Source organism: Marmota marmota, unplaced genomic scaffold, assembly GCF_001458135.2.
Source record: "Marmota marmota marmota unplaced genomic scaffold, marMar, whole genome shotgun sequence".
Taxonomy (NCBI): Eukaryota; Metazoa; Chordata; class Mammalia; order Rodentia; family Sciuridae; genus Marmota; species Marmota marmota.
The window spans coordinates 200539-224134 of record NW_026000141.1 but is presented as its reverse complement, the minus strand read 5'-3'; the positions used below and the strand labels follow the sequence as shown (position 1 = coordinate 224134).

The window sequence follows — 23596 nt, the reverse complement described above, 5'->3', positions numbered from 1 at the left end:
GAGATTTCTTGGAAAGCTGGGAATGGAGCCATCATTTGACACAGCTATTCCCCTTCTCGGTCTATTCCCTAAAGACCTAAAAAGAGCATGCTACAGGGACACTGCTACATCGATGTTCATAGCAGCACAGTTCACAATAGAAAGACTGTGGAACCAACCTAGATGCCCTTCAATAGACGAATGGATAAAAAAAAAATGTGGCATTTATACACAATGGAGTATTACTCTGCATTAAAAAATGACAAAATCATAGAATTTACAGGGAAATGGATGGCATTAGAGCAGATTATGCTAAGTGAAGCTAGCCAATCCCTAAAAAACAAATGCCAAATGTCTTCTTTGATATAAGGAGAGTAACTAAGGACAGAGTAGGGTCGAAGAGCATGAGAAGAAGATTAACATTAAACAGGGATGAGAGGTGGGAGGGAAAGGGAGAGAGAAGGGGAAATTGCATGGAAATGGAAGGAGACCCTCAGAGTTATACAAAAGTACATACAAGAGGAAGTGAGGGGAAAGGGAAAAATAATACAAGGGGGACAAATGAATGCCAGTAGAGTAGAGGATAGGAAAGGCAGCAGAACACAACAGACACTAGTATGGCAATATGTAAATCAATGGATGTGTAACTGATGTGATTCTGCAATCTGTATATGGGGTAAAAATGGGAGCTCATAACCCACTTGAATCAAAGTGTGAAATATGATATATCAAGAACTATGTAATGTTTTTGAACAACCAACAATAAAAAATTAAAACAAAACAAAACAAAACAAACAAACAAAAAAAAAACAAATAGCAGAGGAGGTAAAGAATTGGCTCCCTGACACCACAAGTGGAATCCTGGGGATATTCCTGAAATACTGTCTCCCAGCAGAGACTTGCAAAAATGCTGGACCCCAAGAATGCACTGATATAATCTCTTAAGAACAACCACTATAAAGCAAAGGCCCTGGAGCTTGACTGGAACCGAGTCCCACCTGTGGAAAGAAACTCCACCTACAGGAATTCCTCTCACAGACCTCTGTAGTCAGCCTCCTGAGGAGTGCATTAGTCTGATCTGTGCAGATGAAACTCCAGCAGACTGTACCTCCCACCCCATCCTTCCTCATATGAGAAGGGAAGCTTGAGAATTTTTGAACTCTTATTGCCAATGTGGGAAGCAATACAACAAGAAGGGTTTAAAAAACCCTTGTTCCTTACTCTTCTGCTCAGTACATAACTCAAAAAGAAAAGGAAAGAAAGGCACTTGGGCACAGAGAGTGAACATACATTGTCATTGATGATTTTGACCACCTCGTGGAAATGATTCCTTAATTTTTCATTAAAAATCTCCTATTTTTCTTCTTTAGTTTTTGTTATCGTGTGTGTGTTTTTGTCTTTTGAGTGTATGTGTGTGTGTTTCTACTGAATGATTTATGTATATGACTTATTTGTTTCATTTTCTCATTTTTAAAAGTGTAGTTATTTTTCCTTGCCTTATCTATAAAGGGTTAAGATTTTGTATTAGTATATTTTGGGCTTGTTTTATATGGTTTTTCATTTTTCTCTTTGTCTTGTTTCTCTTTCTCTTTCTCTTTTATTCTGCTAACATCCAAATTCTGTTGTTCACCCTCTCAGTCTACCTTTGATATTTCACTTCTACTTTCCCTTCCTTCCTCATAACTATTACATCCACATCTTCTGCATTCTCTTTTTCAGTTTTTGAAATTATAAGCCCTTTTCTCCCTTTCTACATGTTTTTTCTCTTAATAACTCTAGTCTTATCAACTTTTAGCACTGATTGGTTTGTTTAATGATGGCTCCAATCATTAATAATGTTGCAATTGTTGCTGTTGATACCTCAGGTGACACATGTTTTTCTATTTAGTACCAGATACAATACATGATTATTTTTTGTCTTTACTGATGGCATTGGTGATCCTACCATTTCAAGTGATCAACTAAACAAAAACTTGGTATTTTGAAGGAATAAACAAGATTGAGAAAGCCTGAGCCAAGGTAAGCAAAAGAAAGGAGAAAAACCTCAACATATTAAAATCTTTTAAAAAAGGAATTATCACCAGACTACTGGAATACAGAGGATCACCAGAAAGTATTTTGCAAATTCATCCCCCAATAAGCTAGACAGTCTTGAAGACATGGACAAATTGCTAGAGACATACCATCTACTCAAATTGAAACGAGAATATAGAAAAAATAAACAGACCTATTTCAAGTAATGAAATTGATGACACTATCAAAATTCTACCAAAAAAAAGAAAAGCCTGGAAGCAGATGGATTCTCAGCCAAGTTCTACCAGAAATTTTAAGGAGGAAATAATACCAATTCTTCTCAAATTATTTCATGAAAAACATTATTTCATGAAAAAAAGAGGGAAGACTTCTAATCTCATTCTATGAAACCAGTGTCATCCTATGAAACCAGTGTCATCCTGACACCAAAACCAAATGAAAACACATCAAGAAAAGAGAACTTCAGACCACTACTGTTGATGAGCATACATGAAAAAATTCTTAATAAATTGCTGGCAAATCACATACAAAAATACATCAAAAATATAGCACACAATAATCAAGCAGTTTTCATCCCAAGGATCCTGTGTATAGTTCAGCATATGTAAATCAATAAATGTAATTCACCACATAAATAGACAAGAAACCTATGATTTTCTCAATATATGTGAAAAAAAAAAACATTGGACAATATACAGCATCAAATCATGAGTAGAACCATGGAAAAGCTAGGAATAGAAGGAACATAACTCAACACTTTAAAAGCCATATGCAACAAACCCAAGCCAATATCATTCTAAAAGGAGATAAAATAAAAGGATTCCCCCTAAAAACAGGAACAACACAGGGAAGCCAAATTTCACAACTCATTTTCAAAATACTCTCAAGACTTTAGCCAGAACAATTAGGCAAGAGAAGAAAATTAGATGAATAGGAAAATAAGTACTGAAAATATCTCTGCTGGTGACATGATCCTATATTTAGAACACCCAAAAAAGTCCACCATAAAATTTCTAGAACTCTTAAATATATTCATTACAGTATTAGGATAAAAAATTAACACCCATAAATCAATCACATTCCTGTAATCCAATGATGAATCAGCTGAATGTGGAATTAGGAAAACTATAACATTCACAATAGTCTCAGCAAAAAAAAAAAAAATTAGAAATCAAACTAACAAAAGATGCAAAGGAGTTCTACAATGAAAACTATAGAATATTAAAGACAGAAATTAAAGAAGACCTTAGAATATAGAAAGACTTGCCATGTTCTTTATAGGGATTATTAATATTGTCAAAATGTTCATACTACCAAAACAGTATACATTTTCAATGCAATTTCCAACAATATTCCAAAGATGTTCTTTATAGGAATAGAAAAAGCAGTCATGATATTCATTTGAAAAAATAAGAGGCCCTGAATAGACAAAGCCATTCTTAGTGAAAAAACAAAGCAGGAGACATCAAATACCAGACCTTAAATTATATTTCAGAGCTACAGTAACAAAAACAGCCTTGTATTGGCATGAAAACAGGCAAACATTCAATAGAATAGAATAGAACACACAAACAAAACTCTATAAAACATAATAGCTTCTAGTAGACAAACATGCAAAAATATACATTTGAGAATATATTGCCTTTCAAAAATCAAAATCCATATATAGAAAATTAAAGTTAACCCCTATCACCCTGCACAAACTCAACTCAAATTGGATGAGAGACCTAGGAATGAGACCAGAAACCCTAGAAAAAACATAGGGCATCCTAGGGGAAGGGTAGGCCCAATACTTCAAATAGCAAGTCAGGAACAGAATTCATTAACAACACTCTTAAATCACAAGTACTATAATGAAAAATCAACAAATAGAATGGCATCAAATTAAAAACCTTGTTCTCAGCCAAGGAAACAAGAGATTGAAGAGAGAGCTTACAGAATGGAAGAAATTCTTTTCCCCATGCACTTCAGATATGGTATTAATACCCAGGATATACAAAGAGCTCATAAAATTAACACAAACAAAACCCAAATAATCCAAACAAAAAATGAGCCATGGAATGAATCAGACATTTATGAAAAAAAGAAATATGAATGGTCAACAAATATGTGAAAAAGTGATCAACATATTTAGCAATTAGAAAAATGCAAATTAAAATAATAGTGAAATTTCATCTTGTTCCAGGCAGAATGGCAATTATCAAGAATATGATTAACAATGGTGGTGAAGATTTGGGGAACAGAGCACACTAATACATTGTTGGTGGCACTGCAAGTTGGTACAACCACTCTGGAAAGCATTATGGAGAATCCTCAAAAAACCAGGAATGGAACTATCATTTGACCTAGTTATCCCACACTTTGGCATCTACCCAAAAGATTTAAAGGCAGACTACCAAAGTGATGCAGCCACATCAGTGTTTATAACAGCACAAGTTACAAATGCTAAGTATTGTTTTAGTCAGCTTTTTAACTCCTATGATTGAAAGACATGACAAAGAACAATTTAAGGGAGGAAAAGTTTATAGGAGGACTCACAGTTCATGAGTTCTCAGTCCATCAGCAGGCAACTCCATTCCCTCAGGGCTTGAGGTAAGTCAGAACATCGTGGTGGAAGAGTATGGTAGAGAGATACAAATATATACTCTAAAGCCATGACCCAATGACCCACCTCTCTCATCCACACCCCACCTGCCTCCATTACCACTCAGTTAACACCATTAGGGGATTATTTCACTGATTCAGTTAAGAATGTCACAACCCAACCATTTTCCCTCTGAATCCTTTCATGTTGTCTCACATGTGAACTCCTGGGGGACACACACTTCACATCTATACCAAAACAGCCATGGAGCCAAACTCAGTGCCTTTCAACTGATGAATGGCTAACAAAATATGCTATATATACACAATGGAGTACTACTCAGCCATAAAGAAGAATGGCTGTATGACATTTGCTGGTAAATGAATGGTTTTGGAGAAAATCACGCTAAATAAAGTGAGTATTTTCTGATATATAGAAGCTAATGTGCAACACGTGGTTGGGGTAGAAATTAGTTCAGTATATCAGATAAAGGGGGATGAAGAGAAGTGAGAGAGAATGGAAAAATGAAAGAGTGCAATAAATCTGACTTAACGTTCCCATGTACTGATACTAACACACCACATTGATTCTCACAATCCTGTACATCCCTAAGAACTTAATTTAAAAAGTAACTACGTACAGAGATATGATAAATTGTGGTATAAAGGTGTATTAAAAATTGTAATGCAAAAATATATAATAATAATAAGAAGAAAAAGAGAGCTCATGTAAAAAAATTTAAAAATTAAAAAAAAAGTAACTATGGGCAAATGGTAGAAAGTTCAGTATAGGGAACAGAGAGAGGAGCAGGTGTGTAGAGGGAAGGGAAAGGGGAGGTACCACATTCTGAATTACAAGAAGATATATTTCAGGCTTCTATTATTATGTTAAAATGAATTATGCTGTCATGAATAACTAAAAGGAAGTCATAACAAAAGAAATAATGCATTTCAGTTATGCCAGCTTGACCAATAATGATGATGGTGATAAGAGGAAGGAGTACAGTGCAAACACGTGGCTGGTGGATAAAGAAATAAAATTAAAAAAAAAAAACTACTGACTTGGGCAAACCTGTGGATTAGAGAAGATGGTTAATTTTAATGGACAGAGTCAGATGAGGAAGTGGTTCAGTGAAAGCAAATACAAAAATCACTTGTCCCCAATCGTAGCAAGCATTCTGTACATGTAAAACCCTCTTTACTGGGGAAAATGGGGAGCCACTTTCCCCACCGAAAACAGGCAAGACATTCAATAGAATAGAATAGTGCGGGGTGACGGGTTAAATTTCGTTTTCTACATACAAATTTTGATTTTCAAAAGGCAATATATTCTCAAATGTACATTTTTGGCATGCTTGTCTACTAGGAGTTAACTGTTTTTATGGAGTTTTGCCTGTGTTCCCACTAAGAAAGTTCCCATTGAGAGAAAGTGCTCCATAATAGCTATTGGGAAGATGCCTACAGCAGCCACAAAGGAGCATCTGAACTCCATGGCAGATGCTCAGCATTTCATATTGAAAGCAGAGCAGGTGAACCTGTGGATGTTTTGTCTGTACAGCCTAAAAGTTAATATTATCAGAGGCCCCAGAGATCCAGATGTTCTCCACAGCAAGAGGGGTGTGGATCAATTGTCAAACCCAAATCCACAGGATTGTAAACTGAAAACCAATTGCTGAAACCTCCAATTTAGATCTCTGTTTCACCCCTACTACAGAAATACATGATTTTTCGCACCCTAAGGTTTACAAGTTAATACACAGAATGAAAATACACCACTGCCATCAGTTTTGACTTCCTAAATAGAAATAAGCCCTTTAATTCTCAGCCACTTTTATCCACTATACTATTGCACCAGGATGTTCTGCCTCACCTCAAGTCCTAAGTAATGGGGCATGCTGACAAAGGACTAAGATCTTCGAAACCTCTAATAAACTTTTCCTCCTCTAATTTTTCTTGTCAGAACATTGGCCCAAGCCAAACAAACACACAAACAAACAAACAACAACAAAAAAACAACAACCAAACAAACAAAAAAAAACCTAACATGTCACATAAGTGGAATTAAGAATAAGAATCATGAGGTCATCTCAATAGTTTCAGAAAAGGGTTTTTAACTACAGAAAACAAGTTCAAAAATACTGGAGAAGATATGGATAGAAGGAACTCAAACTTAACATATAAAAGCTATATGTGAGAAATACAGAGCCAACATCACATTGAACAGAGATAAAAATGAAAGATTTTCTCCAGCAATCAGGAGCAAGATAAGAATGTCCACTTTTACCACTTCTAATCAATATAGTTTTCAAAAGTCAAGTCAGAGCAATCAGGTAAGAGCAGGAAATTAAAGGGATACAAATAGAAAAAAGGAAAAAGCCAACTTATCCCTATTACCTCCTGACATAATCCTATAATTTAGAAGATACAAATAATTGCATCAGAAGAATTCTAGACCTGATAAATTTAGCAATATAGCAGGATGAAAGATCAACATTCATAAATTAATCGTACTATTGTTCTCCAATAGTGATTCAGCTGAATAAGAATTCAAGAAAACCATCACTTTCACAATAATATGACAAAACACCTGGGGATTAATCTAACCAAGGTGGTGAAAGAACTTGACAATGAAAACCATAGAATACTGAAAAAAAATCAAAGAAGAACTCAGAAGATGCAGAGACCTTCCATATTATTGGATTAATAGCATCAAATGGCAATACTACCAAAAGAAATATCCAGATTCAATGCCATCCCCTTCAAAATACCAGTAACATCCCTCACAATATTGAAAAACCAGTCCTGAAATTCATTTGGAATAATAAGAATCTCAGAAATGCTTTATGGCAATTGAATTCTGAGTAAGAAAAGAAATGTAAGACAAATAACAATACCCGATTTCAAATTAAGACTACAGAGATGAGTAGAAAACACCATGATATTGGCCTCAAAATACATATGAAGTCAATGTAACAGAATATATACCACAGAGACAACATGCATACTTATAGCCACCTGACACCTGTCAAGGGCACCAAAAATATATGTCAGAGAGAAGAAAGTGGTTTAAACAAATGGTGCTGGAAAAACTGAATATCCATAGAAATACTGGCAAGGATGTGAGAATTAAGATACACTGACACATTGTTTGTGGACCTGCAAATTATTACAACAACTCTGGAAAGCAATGTGGAGATTCCTTAAAAAATTAAGAGTAAAACTAATATGACCCAGCTATTCCACTCTGCTTATTCAAAAGAACTAAAATCAGCACACTATCAGGATATAGTCACTTCAATGTTGTAGCAGGCCAATTCACAATATATAATTTGTGAGATCAACCCCGATGTCCATCAATAGTTGAATGGATCAAGTGCACAAATTTAAATGGTAACTAAATCTTCATCTCTGGAGCTGTAGCACTGCTGAATGACTCAAAGCACATAAATTTGTACACACTAAACAAAAAGAATTATTGGAACTCTGAATAAACTAGAATCATTATTGAAGAATGGAAACATGGCTGAATTTCCACAGTACCTTTGTCTGACTTTTCTTTTGGGTAAACACTATTTTGTGGCCACAGGTGAACTCCTTTGGCCCAAGGCCTGCAGAAGTCTTCAGGATGTCTTAACCTCTTAACTTATGTAGGTGGAAAGAGCCTGGGAAATTTGATAAAATAGAGTGAGATGTTGACAAATTACTAGCAAAAGAACATAGGGTCATCAAAAATAATTCAATTAACAGTTCAAACAGTTTTAAGTTACTTGTGATAATTTTAAATATCTGGGGATACAATTGAGCTTTGAATTCAAGTATACATTATACAATAATAGCATGCCCAGCAACTTAAATATTTGTATTGTTTTTCCTATGAGAAGAATTCTGTTATTTTCAATAGCAAGGATGATCCTGGAGGACATTATGTTAACTGAAATACGTCAGGCACAGAAGGACAATTGCTGCATAATCTCATTCTTTGGTGGAAGCTGAAAAATTAGTCTCATATAGAAGTTCAGAGCAGAATATTAGTTACCAGAGTAGGAGAGACAACATTACAATTAAATATTAGAAAAAGTTCTGGTGTATTTTTTTCAGTCTCTGAGCAGAGTTAAAAATAACACAATCTATGTTTCAATAAAGTTTGAAGAGGGATTCCTATGTTATTAGAATTCACACTTTTGAACTCATTTTTCACCATTGAGGTGGCAAAGCACGTGAGTCAGTTTGGGCTTTAAGGATGATTGCAAAGAGGGTAACCCAACAGACTATTTGTACAACACCTTTACTAAGGTGAAATCCTAGAAAGGCATAAAGAACAGTGACCAAGAACAGAGGCTGTGGCCATGTGGCTTATGTTCAAATCCTACCGCAAAACTGTATATACCGCTGTGAGTTAAATAAACCCCTCTGTGCCTCAATTGCTTGTTTGGAGATGCAGAGGTGTTCATCTGATCCATGTAATGGTATAAGGGTGACAATGATCACATACAGGCAGCCTTAAGAAGACTGGTACTTCTTATGTGTGCTAAAGTGTCCTATAATTAAATGTGAGGAAGAATAAAGTCGAACTTTGACAGTGTTTGAACAGAGAGATGTCAAAGAGATGTCATCCTCCATGACAGTGGATGAAGAAAGTCTATTCTACATTCTTTACATTTGGATATGTGTAAAGCTCAGGGAAAATTTTTTCATGTGACTCAATAGCAGCCTGAAGGGATGGGTGGAAAAAAGGTCTGTTACCCATAATTTTGAGTTTTAGGCATTTGAAACTTGGAGATTTTATATGATTTGCCCAGAATCACAAAAGTGATGCGTGGTGGATGTGAGACAGTAATGTAGCTATTTACCTGGAACAAGAGATCTGTGAACACTTGAGTCCTCTAGTTGATACATTAGAACCATGAACTCAGAACTCTTTTTATTCTTTCTCAAATCCTCCTCCCCTAAGGCCTCCTTGGTAAGACTGATGTCCCAGAAGGACTGACTGAGCCAAGAGAAGGGCTCAGAGTAAAACCCAACATCCTGCCCCTTTGTTTCAATTACTGACCAAAAATAGGATGATTTTTATCCAAATGAAGCCTCTCTGACAGTCAAGGGTATAGTGCACACTTGTAGACATCCTCCCTCAGGATCTCTTCACTGGAAACTGAAAATGAGCCTTCATGTTGAACAGTTGACCACCAAAATGAACAGAGCTGTGTGTGGCTGGTAAACTGTTCAGAACTCAGGACATTCTAAACCAACTGCCACTGGATGGCTGTGCCCAGAGTTATGTTTCCTTTTCCTGTTCACCCCTGGATGAGTGATGAGTGTGAGTTAATGCGGAAAACAGATACCCTGAGCTGGTATCAAAGTTGACCTGCCCCCATGTCTGTGAACTAATATTTTCTGGGCCATCATCTCAGCAGCTGGACAAAGGTCTTTCTGAACACCTGCTGCAGGTGCACCAGCTCTGCAGGCATATTCTTTATCCTGACCTTCCTCATCCTTTCTTAGATCCTGCAGGGACAGGAGCCAGAGACTTATCTGCATTAAAAGGGAGTACCCATAAATACAGCCTGTGAAACTGAGGATCCTTGGTGGACCTTCCCTGAAGTCCACATTGGCCCTCATTTCCTCCATTATCAGAGGTCCACTCCACTTACCTCATGGCACTGTCCTTTTTGCCAGGAATCATTTAGTCATCAACCCCTTGGAAACAGGACCCTAAATCTCAGGCCTTTTACCTTTCTACAAATATCTTCATTTAGATTTCTCTAACATTACTTTTAGAGGTTCACATATACATTCAGAAGAGATTGGCCTCTAATTGCCCTTTCCTGGTACATTTGTTTCCACACATAGTATCCATAGTCTTCCTTTTTTTTAATCTCATAAAAGCAAAATGGGTGTCTTTTGCCTTTTTATCTATTCAGGCAAAGGGAGCCTATGATATTGGCATTAGTAAATGTCCATTTTCCTAAATTTAAGGAAATCTTTAAGGGAACCAGCTGAATAAGATAATGAAACATATAAATTGAGTGATAAATCAAATCCTTAAATCTCAGCAGAAAAGATTGAAAGTGGAAGATGAAAAAAATCAAGAGAAAAATATGTTCAGTAAAAGTTAACTAATCCCTCTGCATCAACAGCCTTGAAAATATCAATGTCAACATACCTTCACCACAGCAATTTAGGTTTCCCATCACTAACTAAGACTTTTCTCCAATTTTTTCTCACCACTTTTCTCCAATTTCAACTTAGCACACCAAATGACAGTTGAAATGGATGTGCACCCCATATTATCATGGTGATAGTGGTCATTATAGAATTTACATTGTGAGAAATGCCACATATAGACAGCTGCTGTTCTCTAAGTGTGTATTTTACATATCCAAGTGTGTTGTTTAATAATATTTAATCATATATTTTTACTTCAACAACTGAATCCTAGACCCACATATTAATATTCTGTGTTTATGAAAACAAGTTAAAGTAGTAAAAATGTTCTACATCCCCCTAATATTTTCACTGATCATAAAAGCCTGGGTTGAAAAGTAGACATAACTTTCATTTTGAGAATCAGAAGAGATTCCATTCTTGGTTGAAACACCAACACTACCCATTTCCCACTATTTCTGTATCTCTAGATATTTCTAAAGAGAAAAATTTTTAAGTTGGTTTATGTTATTTTATTTTTATTTAGAACATTATATTTCATAAAAGACAATGGTAAAATGTACAAACATTTCCATGAAAAGCAAAAAAGAGTATACAAGAAATTAGTAGCATTTATATATCAGTGCATTTATGAAGAAGCCTTTCATATATTAATAAATAAAATAAATTTAAGTATACTTTCTCTTTCTGATAAATCCCATGGCCATTTTTATTCTCTTGGTTGACAAACTTGCAAATCCAAGCCAATAAATCTAAAGTACTATTTATTAGAAAAGTACGTAAAGGAATATAACAGAGACAAGCAAAGGGCAAATAATATGACACACAACCTGCTTTCACTTGTAGAAAGCTTCCAAAAGGAGAATACTGCATTGGATTTTTTTTTCCATTTTGGCTTTACATGGATATCAATATTTTAGCTGGGAAAGAAGTACAATTTTCTAATACACAATTTTTGCACTTATGTCATGTTGTAGATAAGGTTTTCTTAGTGAACATATTTTCAAAAGTACAACCAAAATTTAAATTTAAACTTTAAAAAGTTCTAGTTATGCCCTAGTTTTGGAAAAGAATGAAACCACTATCCTCACTGTGAATTAGATATAATATTATCACTGGGTACTTTCCCCTTTTCTTTTCTATTGACTGGCCCATTAATCATGATTCCTCCTCTAGTCAAAGGCATTGTATAATTTTACCTCTAATGCCATGAGACTTCTTAATATCTCTATGTCCACATCTATAGGAAATATAACAGATCAGTTATGAGATGATGTCTTCATAATTTCAGAATGATTTCAATTTGCTTGATTTGATTTGTTTAGAAAAGACATAATACTTTCAAATAGAAATACCTATCATGGCAGCTGGTACAGGGTAGACAATCAATATATGTTCATTAAGAAGTCTAACAAACATCCCATATAGAAGTATGTTTGCATTTGCAATGTATTTGTTAATCTTTAGGAAATAAATTCATTGTCATACAATGAAAACACCTGGGAAAAGCTCTCTCTCATTCTATGAAAAACATATAAAGGCCACTGTTTATAGCCAAAAATAATTTTAGATCTCTACTTAATATTTACATCCCACTCTGAAATTGATATTAATGTCAGAACAAAATAAGGCAGAGAGTAGTAGCACTGAGTTCTCTAGAACCTGTAAGATGTACCTCAAAATGAAAAGATGTGAATGGTTACATTAAAATGAGAAAAATATTTCCATAAATAGACTCAGAAATTATGTCAATTTTGCCCACCACTAAAATATTTTAGTATTACTCAGTTTTTTAGGACAAACATTTGTTATCATTTCTATTCTGCTTTCATTTCATTAAATTAAAAACCATGTTGAGTTTTGGGAAGCAAAATAACCAGATAAATGAATTAAGTACAAATATCTTAATTTTCAGAAGATTTGAATTTTTCTATTTTGAATACCACAAAAAATAAAAGACAAATATCTTGAAAACATTTCTAAGAATTAAATATGGGAAAATCCATTTGGTATCATACTAGGCTATCAGTTTTATCAAAGTGTAAGATTTTGATTATTTTATGATTTGTTTTGTGATTATTTGTGTTACCAAAACTGTCACAGAAAATGAAACTTGAAAATTAAAATTGCAACCCAAGAAAAATACCCATATTTCTGTCTTAGGTGAACAACCCTCAAGGAAAATATGATCCAAACTTTTTTTATGTGTAGAATTCTATTATTCTTCATTGTTATTGAAGATTCACTTTATAGGTGTGTAACTTTTTGTTTTAAATCTGTGACTATAATCTGGGGAACTCTGTAGGCTGACACAGGAGCACATGACTATAATCTGGGGAACTCTGGAGGCTGACACAGGAGGATCCCAAGTTTGAGGTCAGCCTCAGCAATTTAGGGAGATCCTCAGCAATGTATCGAGATACTATCTCAAAATCAAAAAATAAAAAGGAAAGGTCCAGGGATCTAGTTCAGTGGTAAAAAAAAATGCCTGGGTTCAACCCAAGTACCCTCCCAAAAGCTTTTTCGGAAAATATTGTAAGATATTTTAAAGAATATACATAATTGATAAGCTTCAAAGTAAAAATATTTTTGGTTTTTGCCTTGGAAATTTTTGCCAATTTTAAGATAAATACTTGGTATCAGGTAGTTGGACCTGTCTTCTGAAGTATCAGGTGATAATATTAGCACACTTAAAAAACTTATAATGCATTTTAAGATAACTCTATTAAATTAGACTTTTAACAAGAAAAGTTTAGTAATTAACAGCCAATTTCTTGTTAAATAAAAAAAAATATTCAATGAAACTAGCTGACATTAAAAGATTCCTTTGCAAAAGTGAAATTCTACATGTCTGAGAATTAAAATTTGTTTTTATCTACCAACATTTATTTTCATAAAAACAGAATATTTTATTTCTTATCCAAAGGTATAATTCATTGTAAGTACTACTGATTTTTCCATAGCTCATTTTTAAAAGATAACTATTTTTAATGTATGTTTTTTTCTTCTTAATTGTAAATTATAAAACCTCTATTCACTATGAATTTTTTAAAAAAATACAGTGTATAAATAACCTTGGAAACAGTTTTTGAGGCACAAAATCCCTGACACACCAGAGGTACATGGAAGACAATTATTATAAAGAGGTCCTTTATATCATGTCACATCACAACTTATAAGATAGTCTTGGTAATACTCATGCAATATGCCTAAACTATATGGTTATGATTTAGCAAAAATCTGACAAGATTGCAAGCAAGAAAAAAAAAACTGGTAATACTGGAAGGAAGAATCCTTCTTTCCCTTTAAAGCCCAACAAAAGCTATGACTTCTTCCATATGAGAGGGTGGAGATCTAAAGCTAAAAACTAGTACAACAGTTTACCATATGAATTTATTATAATAAATCTTTGTTTAGTGACATAAATTTACAGTGTTTTTCCCATGCAAATATGTCTACAAAAGTCCAATGAAAGCAATTGCATGCAAAATTGTATCATCTTATTTCTCAACCATTTGAACACATTAATTTATATATGTACAAAGTCTGTTGAAATGGAAATAAAAGCATTCTCTTGAATTAAATTATGGATTTCATTATAAAAAACTTTCTCTTTGTGGGAAGCTCTTTCAACTTCCAACCTCAAGTAACAGCTCTGGTTTCTGCAGTGTGTCTCAAAGTAGAGAGGAGAAGTGTAAGAAGGAAGAATGTATAATCCCACACTATAAACATTGAGGACTGTTGCCTCTTCTCAGAGGTCTGGGCACTGAGACATCCAATCTAAGTGCACTACAAGTTTAAGATCCAGCGCTGTGTAATATAATACTCTACCGTGAGAGCTACTTCTTTTAATAGTGATTGATTGGAGCTAACTCTGGCATGAGGTTCACAGATATATTTGCATACAACCTATCAACTAGTACTTTTGGCAAGTATAATAAATTGTTCAACCCATCGTTGTATGCGCTTTAGAATACCACAGTAATTTATAGTGATGAGGAATAGATGTGTATTTTCCTAGGTCTCCCTCTGGTCTGGTTACATTATATCCAGCATAATGATCTCTGTTCCAAAGGTCATCATCTTCTCTTCATCATCCACAGAAGGCATTAGGAAAACCACTGATCTTTCTAAACTGTTCCATTCTCAGTCCATTTACACCACCAAAAAAACTCTTTACATACATGTATTTATCCATCTCTGCTGCAAAGTGGCAAGGCGTTTTCCCACATCCATAATAGTTTCCCTCATTTTCAGGTAGATGATGCACATCATGGAAGATCACACAGTCCCAGACGTTGTCTTTCATGGCCTCCTTGAAGCCCATGTAGAAGAGCACAGCATGATTAAAAGATTGTGTGCCAGTCTGTTCAATGACATAAAAGGCAAATTCCAGGCACTGTTTCTGAAGCATTGGAAACAAATATAAGAAAAAAAACCAGAAGCTGTTCATGGTGGTTGTGGAAGGGAATGAGAACTGCCACCTTCCATCTGTGTTTACAGTCCTTTAGCCTCCAGTGACCTCCTGGCTCAATATCCAAATCATTAGAGAAGAAATGATGAACTTCATCAAAACTGACCTTGCTTACATTGGCACTGAGAAATGCTGGCATATAAAGCAGGCTTTCTGGGCAGGGAAGGACTGGTGAATATGTCAAATTTTCTGGGAGATATGTAGTTTGAACAAGATAGCCACTTGAATTATTGCCTTAAAGATAATCTGTGTCATTGAGGGGGTATTTTCATTTGTGTACAGCCTGATCATTTGTCTTATTGTTTTCACATTTCAACTTACCTTTAGCTTGTACCCTAAAGAGGCATGTGTTGGCGATGCCCAGAGCCACAAAGATCAAGTAGAGACAAGACCAGGCAAGGAAGCAATTGGAGACTCACATCCACCTGAGCACAGACATCTTCCTCTTCCCAACCAGCAGCTGGGGCTGTGCTCTCAGCCTGGATTCAGGGTTACCACCCAGGCCCTAAACTTCCAGGAATGTGCTAAGAACCCCAGGAACGCCAGTGCTTCCCTGGGAGAGGCTCTGGGAAGAGGGCCTGAGTGGGAAGGAGGAAAGAGGAGGAAATGCACGGAATGAATGGGAGTCGGGAGCTAGGGAGGAGAGGCAAGGGAAGATTAGGGGGAAGGGTGGAGGGAGGAAAGAAGGGTCTGGGCGGGTGTCCCTGGGAACAGAGGACCTGGAGTGTTCAAGATAAGGCAAAGACCCACATTCTCTCTTCCAGGCAGAGGCGGAAGGAGGGGCTGCTGGTTGGGGAGAAGCACAGGCTGCGCTCTGCGGAGCCCTGCGGAGAGGGGCAGCTAACTGCGGCATGCCAGGGTTGCCCATGGCGCCAGGTATCCGCCTGGGACTGAGCCTTGAGCTCAGGGTCTCACCGCCTGCGTTCTCTGGGAAGCCTTCTCCAGGCCATGGCTTCTCAAACCTGTGAGGGGCTAGCATGCTCGCCAGGGCCTCAGCAGGCTGACATGAAGCGCGAGGGCCCACGGGGTCCCCGGGGTTGAGAAACAGCTCTAGCCAGAGGGAAATCTCAACCTCCTGCCACGCGGTCTCCTGGGATTTTTGGACTTCCCAGGAGCCAAGCGCAGGCCAGGGCGGTGCCTGGACAGCTGCTACCATGTTCATGCTCTGGTGGCTGCCAGTGGGGCCTAAAGGAATGCAATGGCAACCGCTTTACTGCCATGAGCTGGGGTGAAACACCCCAACCGCACTACCTCTGGGACAGCAGGCAAAGATCCGCCCAGGATCTGAACACAGTGAGCACAGTGAGCGGAGATGGGGACGGCAAAGAGAACTAAGCTTTGTTTTAGATTCAGAATAAATATCTATGCAAAGAACTACCATTTAATATCAGAGATTTTCAGGTGGGACGAATTTTAAGATTACATCCCACTTAATTTGAAATTTGAAAACAAAACTGTTTTCTATTTAGTACACTTTAACAGTCTTTTGCTTATTGTATGACTCTGTCATGCCACGGGAAGTCATGGTTGAAGATGACCATGATGAGGTCTAGAAAAAAAAAGTATGCAAAAAGAAGAAAGAGATTAATATGCGATACATTGCAAAAAAGGAAAAATAAGATTATATTGGACTTATTGTAACTATAAATTAAGCTGTGAAGATTCCAGGGCACAGAGGAGATTAAAACAAAATGACTCCATGGCAATTTAAATGAAGAAAGCACAATTCACCTCACTGTGAACAATTTGTGTGTGATTGAATGAGCACCTTGAGAAAATGCTCCTTGTTCTCCAGCTCACCTCACTGCTGGAGAATCTGCAGTGTGCCTGAAATTTATTAGGAATTTAAAGATCACTCTGGGTTTTAAATTCTTAAAATGTTTCAGCATCATAGATAAACAAATATAAGTAAATTAAAAATTATTTTAAGATTATTTCAATGGAAGCATGCACATGTGACATTTGTATCTAATATATATGAATTTACACCATTTCATAAAATTGCAAATTCAATCGTATTGAATAATGTAATTTACGATGATTATAGACTATGTCTTAAGTGTATCATATATATCAGAGGAACGATTCAACTCTGAAATTATGTGGGATTTTCTAAGATAAGTTTGTGAAATTGATATGTGATGTCTAATCCCATATAAAGTGAAAATAATTAAATTCTATCATATTTTCATATGAAAGAAAAAGCGTACTGTTAGGATTAAGGAATTGACTAATGGTATGGTCAATGAGAGAAATAACAACAATCAAAACATTTTCTCTTTTATAATTAAATCAAATTGTGTAGGTGAAGGAAATGTGGCCAGGTGAAGTCAGGGAGGGAGAAGGAAATCTCACTCTTCAAAATTACCTGCTCTGTTCTTTATATAAGACCTGAGCTACAATGGAAGCAGCTTCAGGATGGGAGATTCTAGCACAGAAGATGAATCTACTCTTGTGTCTTTTGTTTCTTCTTAAATATTTAGAAATGCCAATAAATATGGGTGGAGGTGAGGAGAGGAATATGGCAATTATCGAAGGGCTGTCTGTCTGTTGATCTAGTGTTTGAAAGTCAATCCTACTGGATCCCCCACTGTAGAAGTGGTAGGGAGTCACTTTGGACTCAGTACCAGGGTTGTAGGAAAGCTGTTTCTCATCTTCATAAATCAGATAATTGTCAGGGTTACTCTAGAACACGATGAAATCGTACCAACTTCCTGTTTTTGATACAGAAGAGAATTAGAACCCAAGATGTGGGCTACTCTACAGATAAATTCAAGGATGGGGCAGTCACCAAAAAAGGCCTGTGCACATACTTCCTTCTTTCCACTGGGGAAACAGAAGATCACTGGGGAAATTCACTCTCCATATGCACCTAATATTGTGGTGCTTCTCTGGCATTAACAGCTCTCAGCCCTGAAAACAAGCAGAGCCATCTGGTGATCTTTCACAAAAAATATGAATGGTTATATCACATCTGCCATAGGGGATTCCTAAAACACAATGAATGTGTAGTACCTGGGAATCTTTGTTAGAATGCAGAATGTGAGTCGGGAGGTTTCAGAATTGCTGTTGCTTCTGCCTTGGGGACCACATGTAGAGTACAAAATCTTATAGCCACTGAATCTGAACTTCTCTCTGAAATTCTCAGAAGTCTTTGTTAAATGTCCCAGCTAATTCCAATGTGCAGTTTATCTTGTCACCCACTTCACTGCATGCCTTGTCCCAGGTTTGAGAGTTTGATATGAAGATCAATGGGGTTATTCTTTTGGGTGTTAGCTGAGTTGCACACTCTGGTCTCCTTGTCTGGGTACAAAGATAACCTTGACTACATAAAATGCTCTCAAACTCCAAAACTCTGAAGGGAAGTGACAAGTGAATAAAGAAATCATGACACATCTGGGCAACAAATTGCACATGTCCAATGGTGGTTAATTCCCATGATGACCTCAACACTCTTGGCTTCTTTATGACATGTTTCCTGGCTCACAGGATTACTTCTCATCCAGCATGAGAATAGAAGACTTCTGACTTCTGCATGGAGTGTGAAGCACAGATTAACTTGTCTTGTCCATCTTCAAAACTCTTTGTTTTTCCTTGTCAGTATAGATTGCTCTAATTTAAACTTCTAAATTGCAATCAGTTGAATCACCTGATTTAAACTTCTAAATTGCAATCCGTTGAATCACCTGATAACCTGATAGCTTATTTTAGAATATGGGTGGCAATGTAGAGGGGCTGTGAAATCTTTAAGATTTGGATCTAATGGAATATGATTAGGCCACTGGGGGCAACACCTTGAAAGATTAATGTAGTTTACTCATTACTTGGTTAGTTTTTTTCCTACACAGTATTGTGTTATAAAAATAGCAAACCAGTCCTCTGAGTCCTTCTGGCTTACTCTCACCATGTGATCTCTCCTTCTTGCATGGGCACCCCTATTGATATCACTCAGCTTGTTGTTACGCAGCCAGGAGGGACTCCGTCACAGCGAAGCAGATATAATTGCCATGTCTTGAATTTTCAGAATTCTCTATAAAGTACCTAACCTCAGGTGTTTTGTTATAGCAGTAAAAAAAAAGAGCACTCTAGTAGATTATATAAGATCATCCTGCTCTTTCCTCTGAGTTCTCAAACTCTCTTTGGCTTCTGTGGAGTCAGTCCTCCCAATAAAGCTATGGGATTATGTTAGAGAATTTCCACCTGACACAATTATTAAATTTCTAGTGGTAATTAATTAAATCTGACTTAAATCTGAAGTATGTATAATCATCATGAATCCTGAAACACCCATAACATCTTAAAGGATATCAGAGAAACATTCTAATAGGAAGTTACGTACCAGAAGAGTTGCACAGCAAAATGGAAATAGTTTGTACATGAGGATACTGAAAGGGAATGCCAAAATTCAGGTATTCACCAGCAGATGATTCTTTGACCCTAGAACTCACTTTGGAACACCTTGAGTGTTGTTAAACAAACTAGTATACTGGGAGGTGATATCCTATAAGCTCACAGGGACAGGCATGAGAGTTCTGTGTCTTGAGGCCTCCATCTTCCATTCCAGACCTCACCCCATGTGTATCCTTTACAATCATCTTTGGAAGCATGGTGATTCCTGAGCACTCTGGGTGATTTCTTATAAATTATTGAATGTGAGGAATAATCTCAAATTTACAGTAAGTCTGTCAGTAGTTCAGGTGAACCATGAACCCCCAATATGTGGATGGTGTATGAAGTTAATGGCAGCCATATGGAAGGAAGATTTTGTCCTACCGTTGTGGGATCTAAGGCTACCACTTGGAGTGAGAGTGAGCATTGTATTTTGGCCCATTCAGTTGTCATACCCACATGCCCAATAAACCAAGTTTGGAATTTGTTTAAGGAGAAGTCTGACTCTTGCAATTTTGTAGAGTAAGGAAGATATGAATCTAAAAGAAACACACTCATAGGGAAACATAATCACATGTGCCAAAATACATCTTTATCATTATAATTAGATTGTCCTCAGCAGGTGACTGATCTAGAACATGCATGCTGTTTTCTTACTCTTGAGGACACATGCAATTAAAGATAGAAGAACACTATGAGGATTAGATAATAGTTATGTCCTGTTTGGACAGGTCTTGTTATCTTGTTGACATTTTCAAACATGTTGAAAAACAGTGGTCAGTCAACAGAATCAATAAACAAGAGGACAGAGAACCCCTCCATGCCCAAAGGCATGACCTTTCCTGTAGGATGTACCTATCACATCTTTTCTGGAGAATGAATCTCTCCTACCTGTTTGGTTGACAGTTTGGTTGACAGCTGCTGTGAATGGAAGGTCAACCTTAAGGAGGGGATCTATTCATATCCCAGGGTATTCATTATAGTTTGCTCTGTGGTAATTAACTCACCACCATATGACAGATTATATAGCTATTATGAGAACAGAAAGATGAATCCATCTATCTTTCCTTCCCTTTAGGTCCTCTTTCCATTCTTAACTCTGACCCCCAAATCACCAGGAAAGCCTAGTTCTGCTAGTACCAAATCTACTCTGGACTACCCTTGTGAAGCCTGGCTAGATTGAAGGTGAGATGACCATGTTCCCTGAATTGGAACCAGATATTTATTTAGGAATCATTGAGGCCTAGAGTCATAATCAGAGAAGGCCAGCATAGGGAAATGATCTGCCTTCTTCTGGTTACATCACACAGCATATTCATGGCAAGATCATCTTCAGAGCATGTGGTTGTTGCAGTCAAGATGAAGATTCCTCAGAGTTCTATGCCCAAAGCACAACTGGGCTCCCACCAGCCTCTCAGACCTTTTGATTGTGCGAGTGTTTGGAGATTATGAATATTTACTCCTTTCCTGGAGCTCTTCATTGGGGGGTTCTGGAGAACTTTCTTATAAGCTCTGGGTGTAGAAGAGTTTGAGAAAAAGAAGTGGAGTTACAACTTCCTCTAGCTGCTTCTCTGGTCAGAAGATACAGATTAGTCTCCAAGACCCTGATCTCAGTTACCTTTCAGGAATTAACCTGTGATTATTGTCCCAGTAGTGCTGCATTGTGGTATGTCCTGGGCCTAGTTAAGCAGGGTTGTGGAATTTTTAAGAGCTTGGCCATGAACTAAGCTGGGTCCTCCTGAGACAATGATGATTCACTCAGGAAAAGTTGGACCATGAATCTTGATCTCCTCTTCTAGCTCTCTGTTCACTCAGATAATTTCTGTCCCACCATTGTCACTTCTTTGTAATAACACAGTGTGTCATTAGGATTTTTGTGAAATCAGTTAACATATGACACTTTGGTAAACAATTCCATGCTTCTGTGGATTTGCCATATCTTCTAGCTCCATTTCGCACGCAGTGATTGCTCTCTTGTACAATAGTCTCCTTCCCACAATAGATTGGGAACTGCCACTGGAAGTCTTTTCTTTGCCACAATGTTTTACATATCTAGTAAAAGTGCCAGAAAACAATCTGCTTGAGGATAACATTTTGTACTACCTGATTTCTGAATTTCCTCAGCATTAGGTTGTATAGAGTGAAGATATAAAAGGTGGCTGGTCTGGGTTCCCTCTATTCAGGAGTATACTGTCACTGAGCTAACTAGAGATCCATGATCAGAGAATTGAACTAACACAGCTGTGAGTCCATGTCATTCTGTAGAGACTCCTATAGGAGGCTGTTGTTTCAGAGACAAGGTCCCAAGTGCCCCCCTCACCATCTGACATTGCACCTGATCATAGGAGCAGTAGCCCTGAGGACAGATCTTTCTGGAGGTGAGAGACAGGCAGGTGGAGAAAGGAATCAGTACTGGAACCACTGCTGGATAGTGAGAATGTGCCTTGAGTGTGGGCAGGAGGCCCACACAGCCATCCTGGGTGATGATAAACTCACACTCTATCCTTGTTCAGGCCTAGGGATGTCTGTTCTCACAATGGAGAAAGCACACTCTTGACTGAGCTCTTTCCTTTGGATTCCAATGGGTGAAGAACACAGGCCCTGGATTCCTTGTTCTGTCATTCTAAATTTACTCCTTGAACACCTGGGATTTTGTATGGTCTCCCTAGGGACTCATAGTCCTTCAGGAGCTGCCTAGGCTGACACCTGGGACCAGATCCCTCCAACTCATTTCCCAGGTTATTTTCTCATGAATCCCAACTCCTACCCATGCCCTCAGCACTACGACACTGATACTATTTGAGTCTGACCCTCAGAACTTGTTCACTGCCACCCATGCATAGAATGGATGGTCCTGACTTCCATTCCAAAAATGGTTCCATGGACACGTGTTGACCTCTGGGCTGTCCTCCCTATAGGAATCCCCTCGGGGCAAACCCAACCTCACTACTGGCTACTCCTTGCTGCAGTTTTGCAACCTCCTGCTGCTGGAAGAGATTGAGCATATCTCCCACAGTTATCCCAAAGCTTCTATCACCTGTGATGCTGTGGATAAGGAGTCCACCCTCACTCTAGAACAGCTGCCCCCACCCGTCCCTGACCAGAACAGCAGAGGAAGGTAGTATCTGTAGTGCACATGCAGTTGAGGCAGGTAGAGATACTGTCACTCAGTCCAGGGTAATATTTCCACCCTGGTGCTTTGCTTTCTTTAGGGAAAAACAAGAAAGATCTGTCTACAACTTTTCTACAAAAACAAAAAGAGCAGAGAAACATGAATGGTCCTCTGTGGAGCCAGACTCCTGCATATTTCTTGCCAGGTCCTCTTTGAATATAAGAACATTTGTAGGATTGGGGGAGCACAAGATGTTTTTCCACTAAAGCTCTGTTTGACTCTTAAAACATGGTTATCATCATAATTATTATCATCTGTATAATTAATATTATTATTTCATTCTACACCTCAATTCATGATCACACATTTCTACATTAGCCTCAGGTGCCTTTTTCATAAACCCCGACTCTGGCCTTCTTCAGACCCAAGAATGTCTGTTCCCACCATGGAAAAAGCATACTCCTGACTGAGCTCTTTCCCTTGGATTCAAATGGAGAGATCACAGGACCTAGCACTCCTTCCTGAGATTCCCACTAAATCCATCTTTAATTAGTAAGACTCAGTCATTGCTTTATGTTATTTATGTCTGAAAAACAAGTTTCCAAAAGTCACCAGTGGGGATTCTGCCATGCTCTTTAGCACTGGCCTGGCTTTTGCTTGTTCTTGCTTCATTGTTGCCTAATCCCATTTCCTGAGCAGATGAGTGACAATTGTCTCATGGACACTTCTATCTGGGGCAACTGAGTCTTAGGAGATACCAGGGGCTGAAGGTTGAGGAGACTGTAGGGCTCATCCTTAGGGTTTTGCCCTGTTCAGCATGTGCAGGGCTGAGCTCAGGGTCTGGGTCAGGCTCTGGGTTCGGT

General features: G+C 37.5%; 1 protein-coding gene, 1 pseudogene and 1 gene segment (V, D, J or C); all 3 read right to left on the bottom strand.

The window, feature by feature from the left end:
• Window positions 1-23596, bottom strand: part of LOC107159025 (immunoglobulin lambda-1 light chain-like) — a 738922-nt gene that overhangs the window by 548358 nt on the left and 166968 nt on the right. For 2 of the 39 annotated variants that reach the window (XM_048785805.1, XM_048785821.1), the window contains exon 3: window positions 4698-4704. The exons of 36 other annotated variants lie outside the window; for them this stretch is intronic. In XM_048785805.1, coding sequence (XP_048641762.1) covers window positions 4698-4704 — 7 coding nt within the window. Of the gene's footprint in view, window positions 1-4697; window positions 4705-11837; window positions 11849-23596 lie in introns of all 39 variants that reach the window. One more of the 39 variants, XM_048785801.1, reaches the window with a different exon arrangement.
• LOC107159024 overlaps window positions 1-23596 on the bottom strand; it is a 587419-nt gene that overhangs the window by 542731 nt on the left and 21092 nt on the right.
• LOC107159026 lies at window positions 14607-16388 on the bottom strand (annotated as a pseudogene).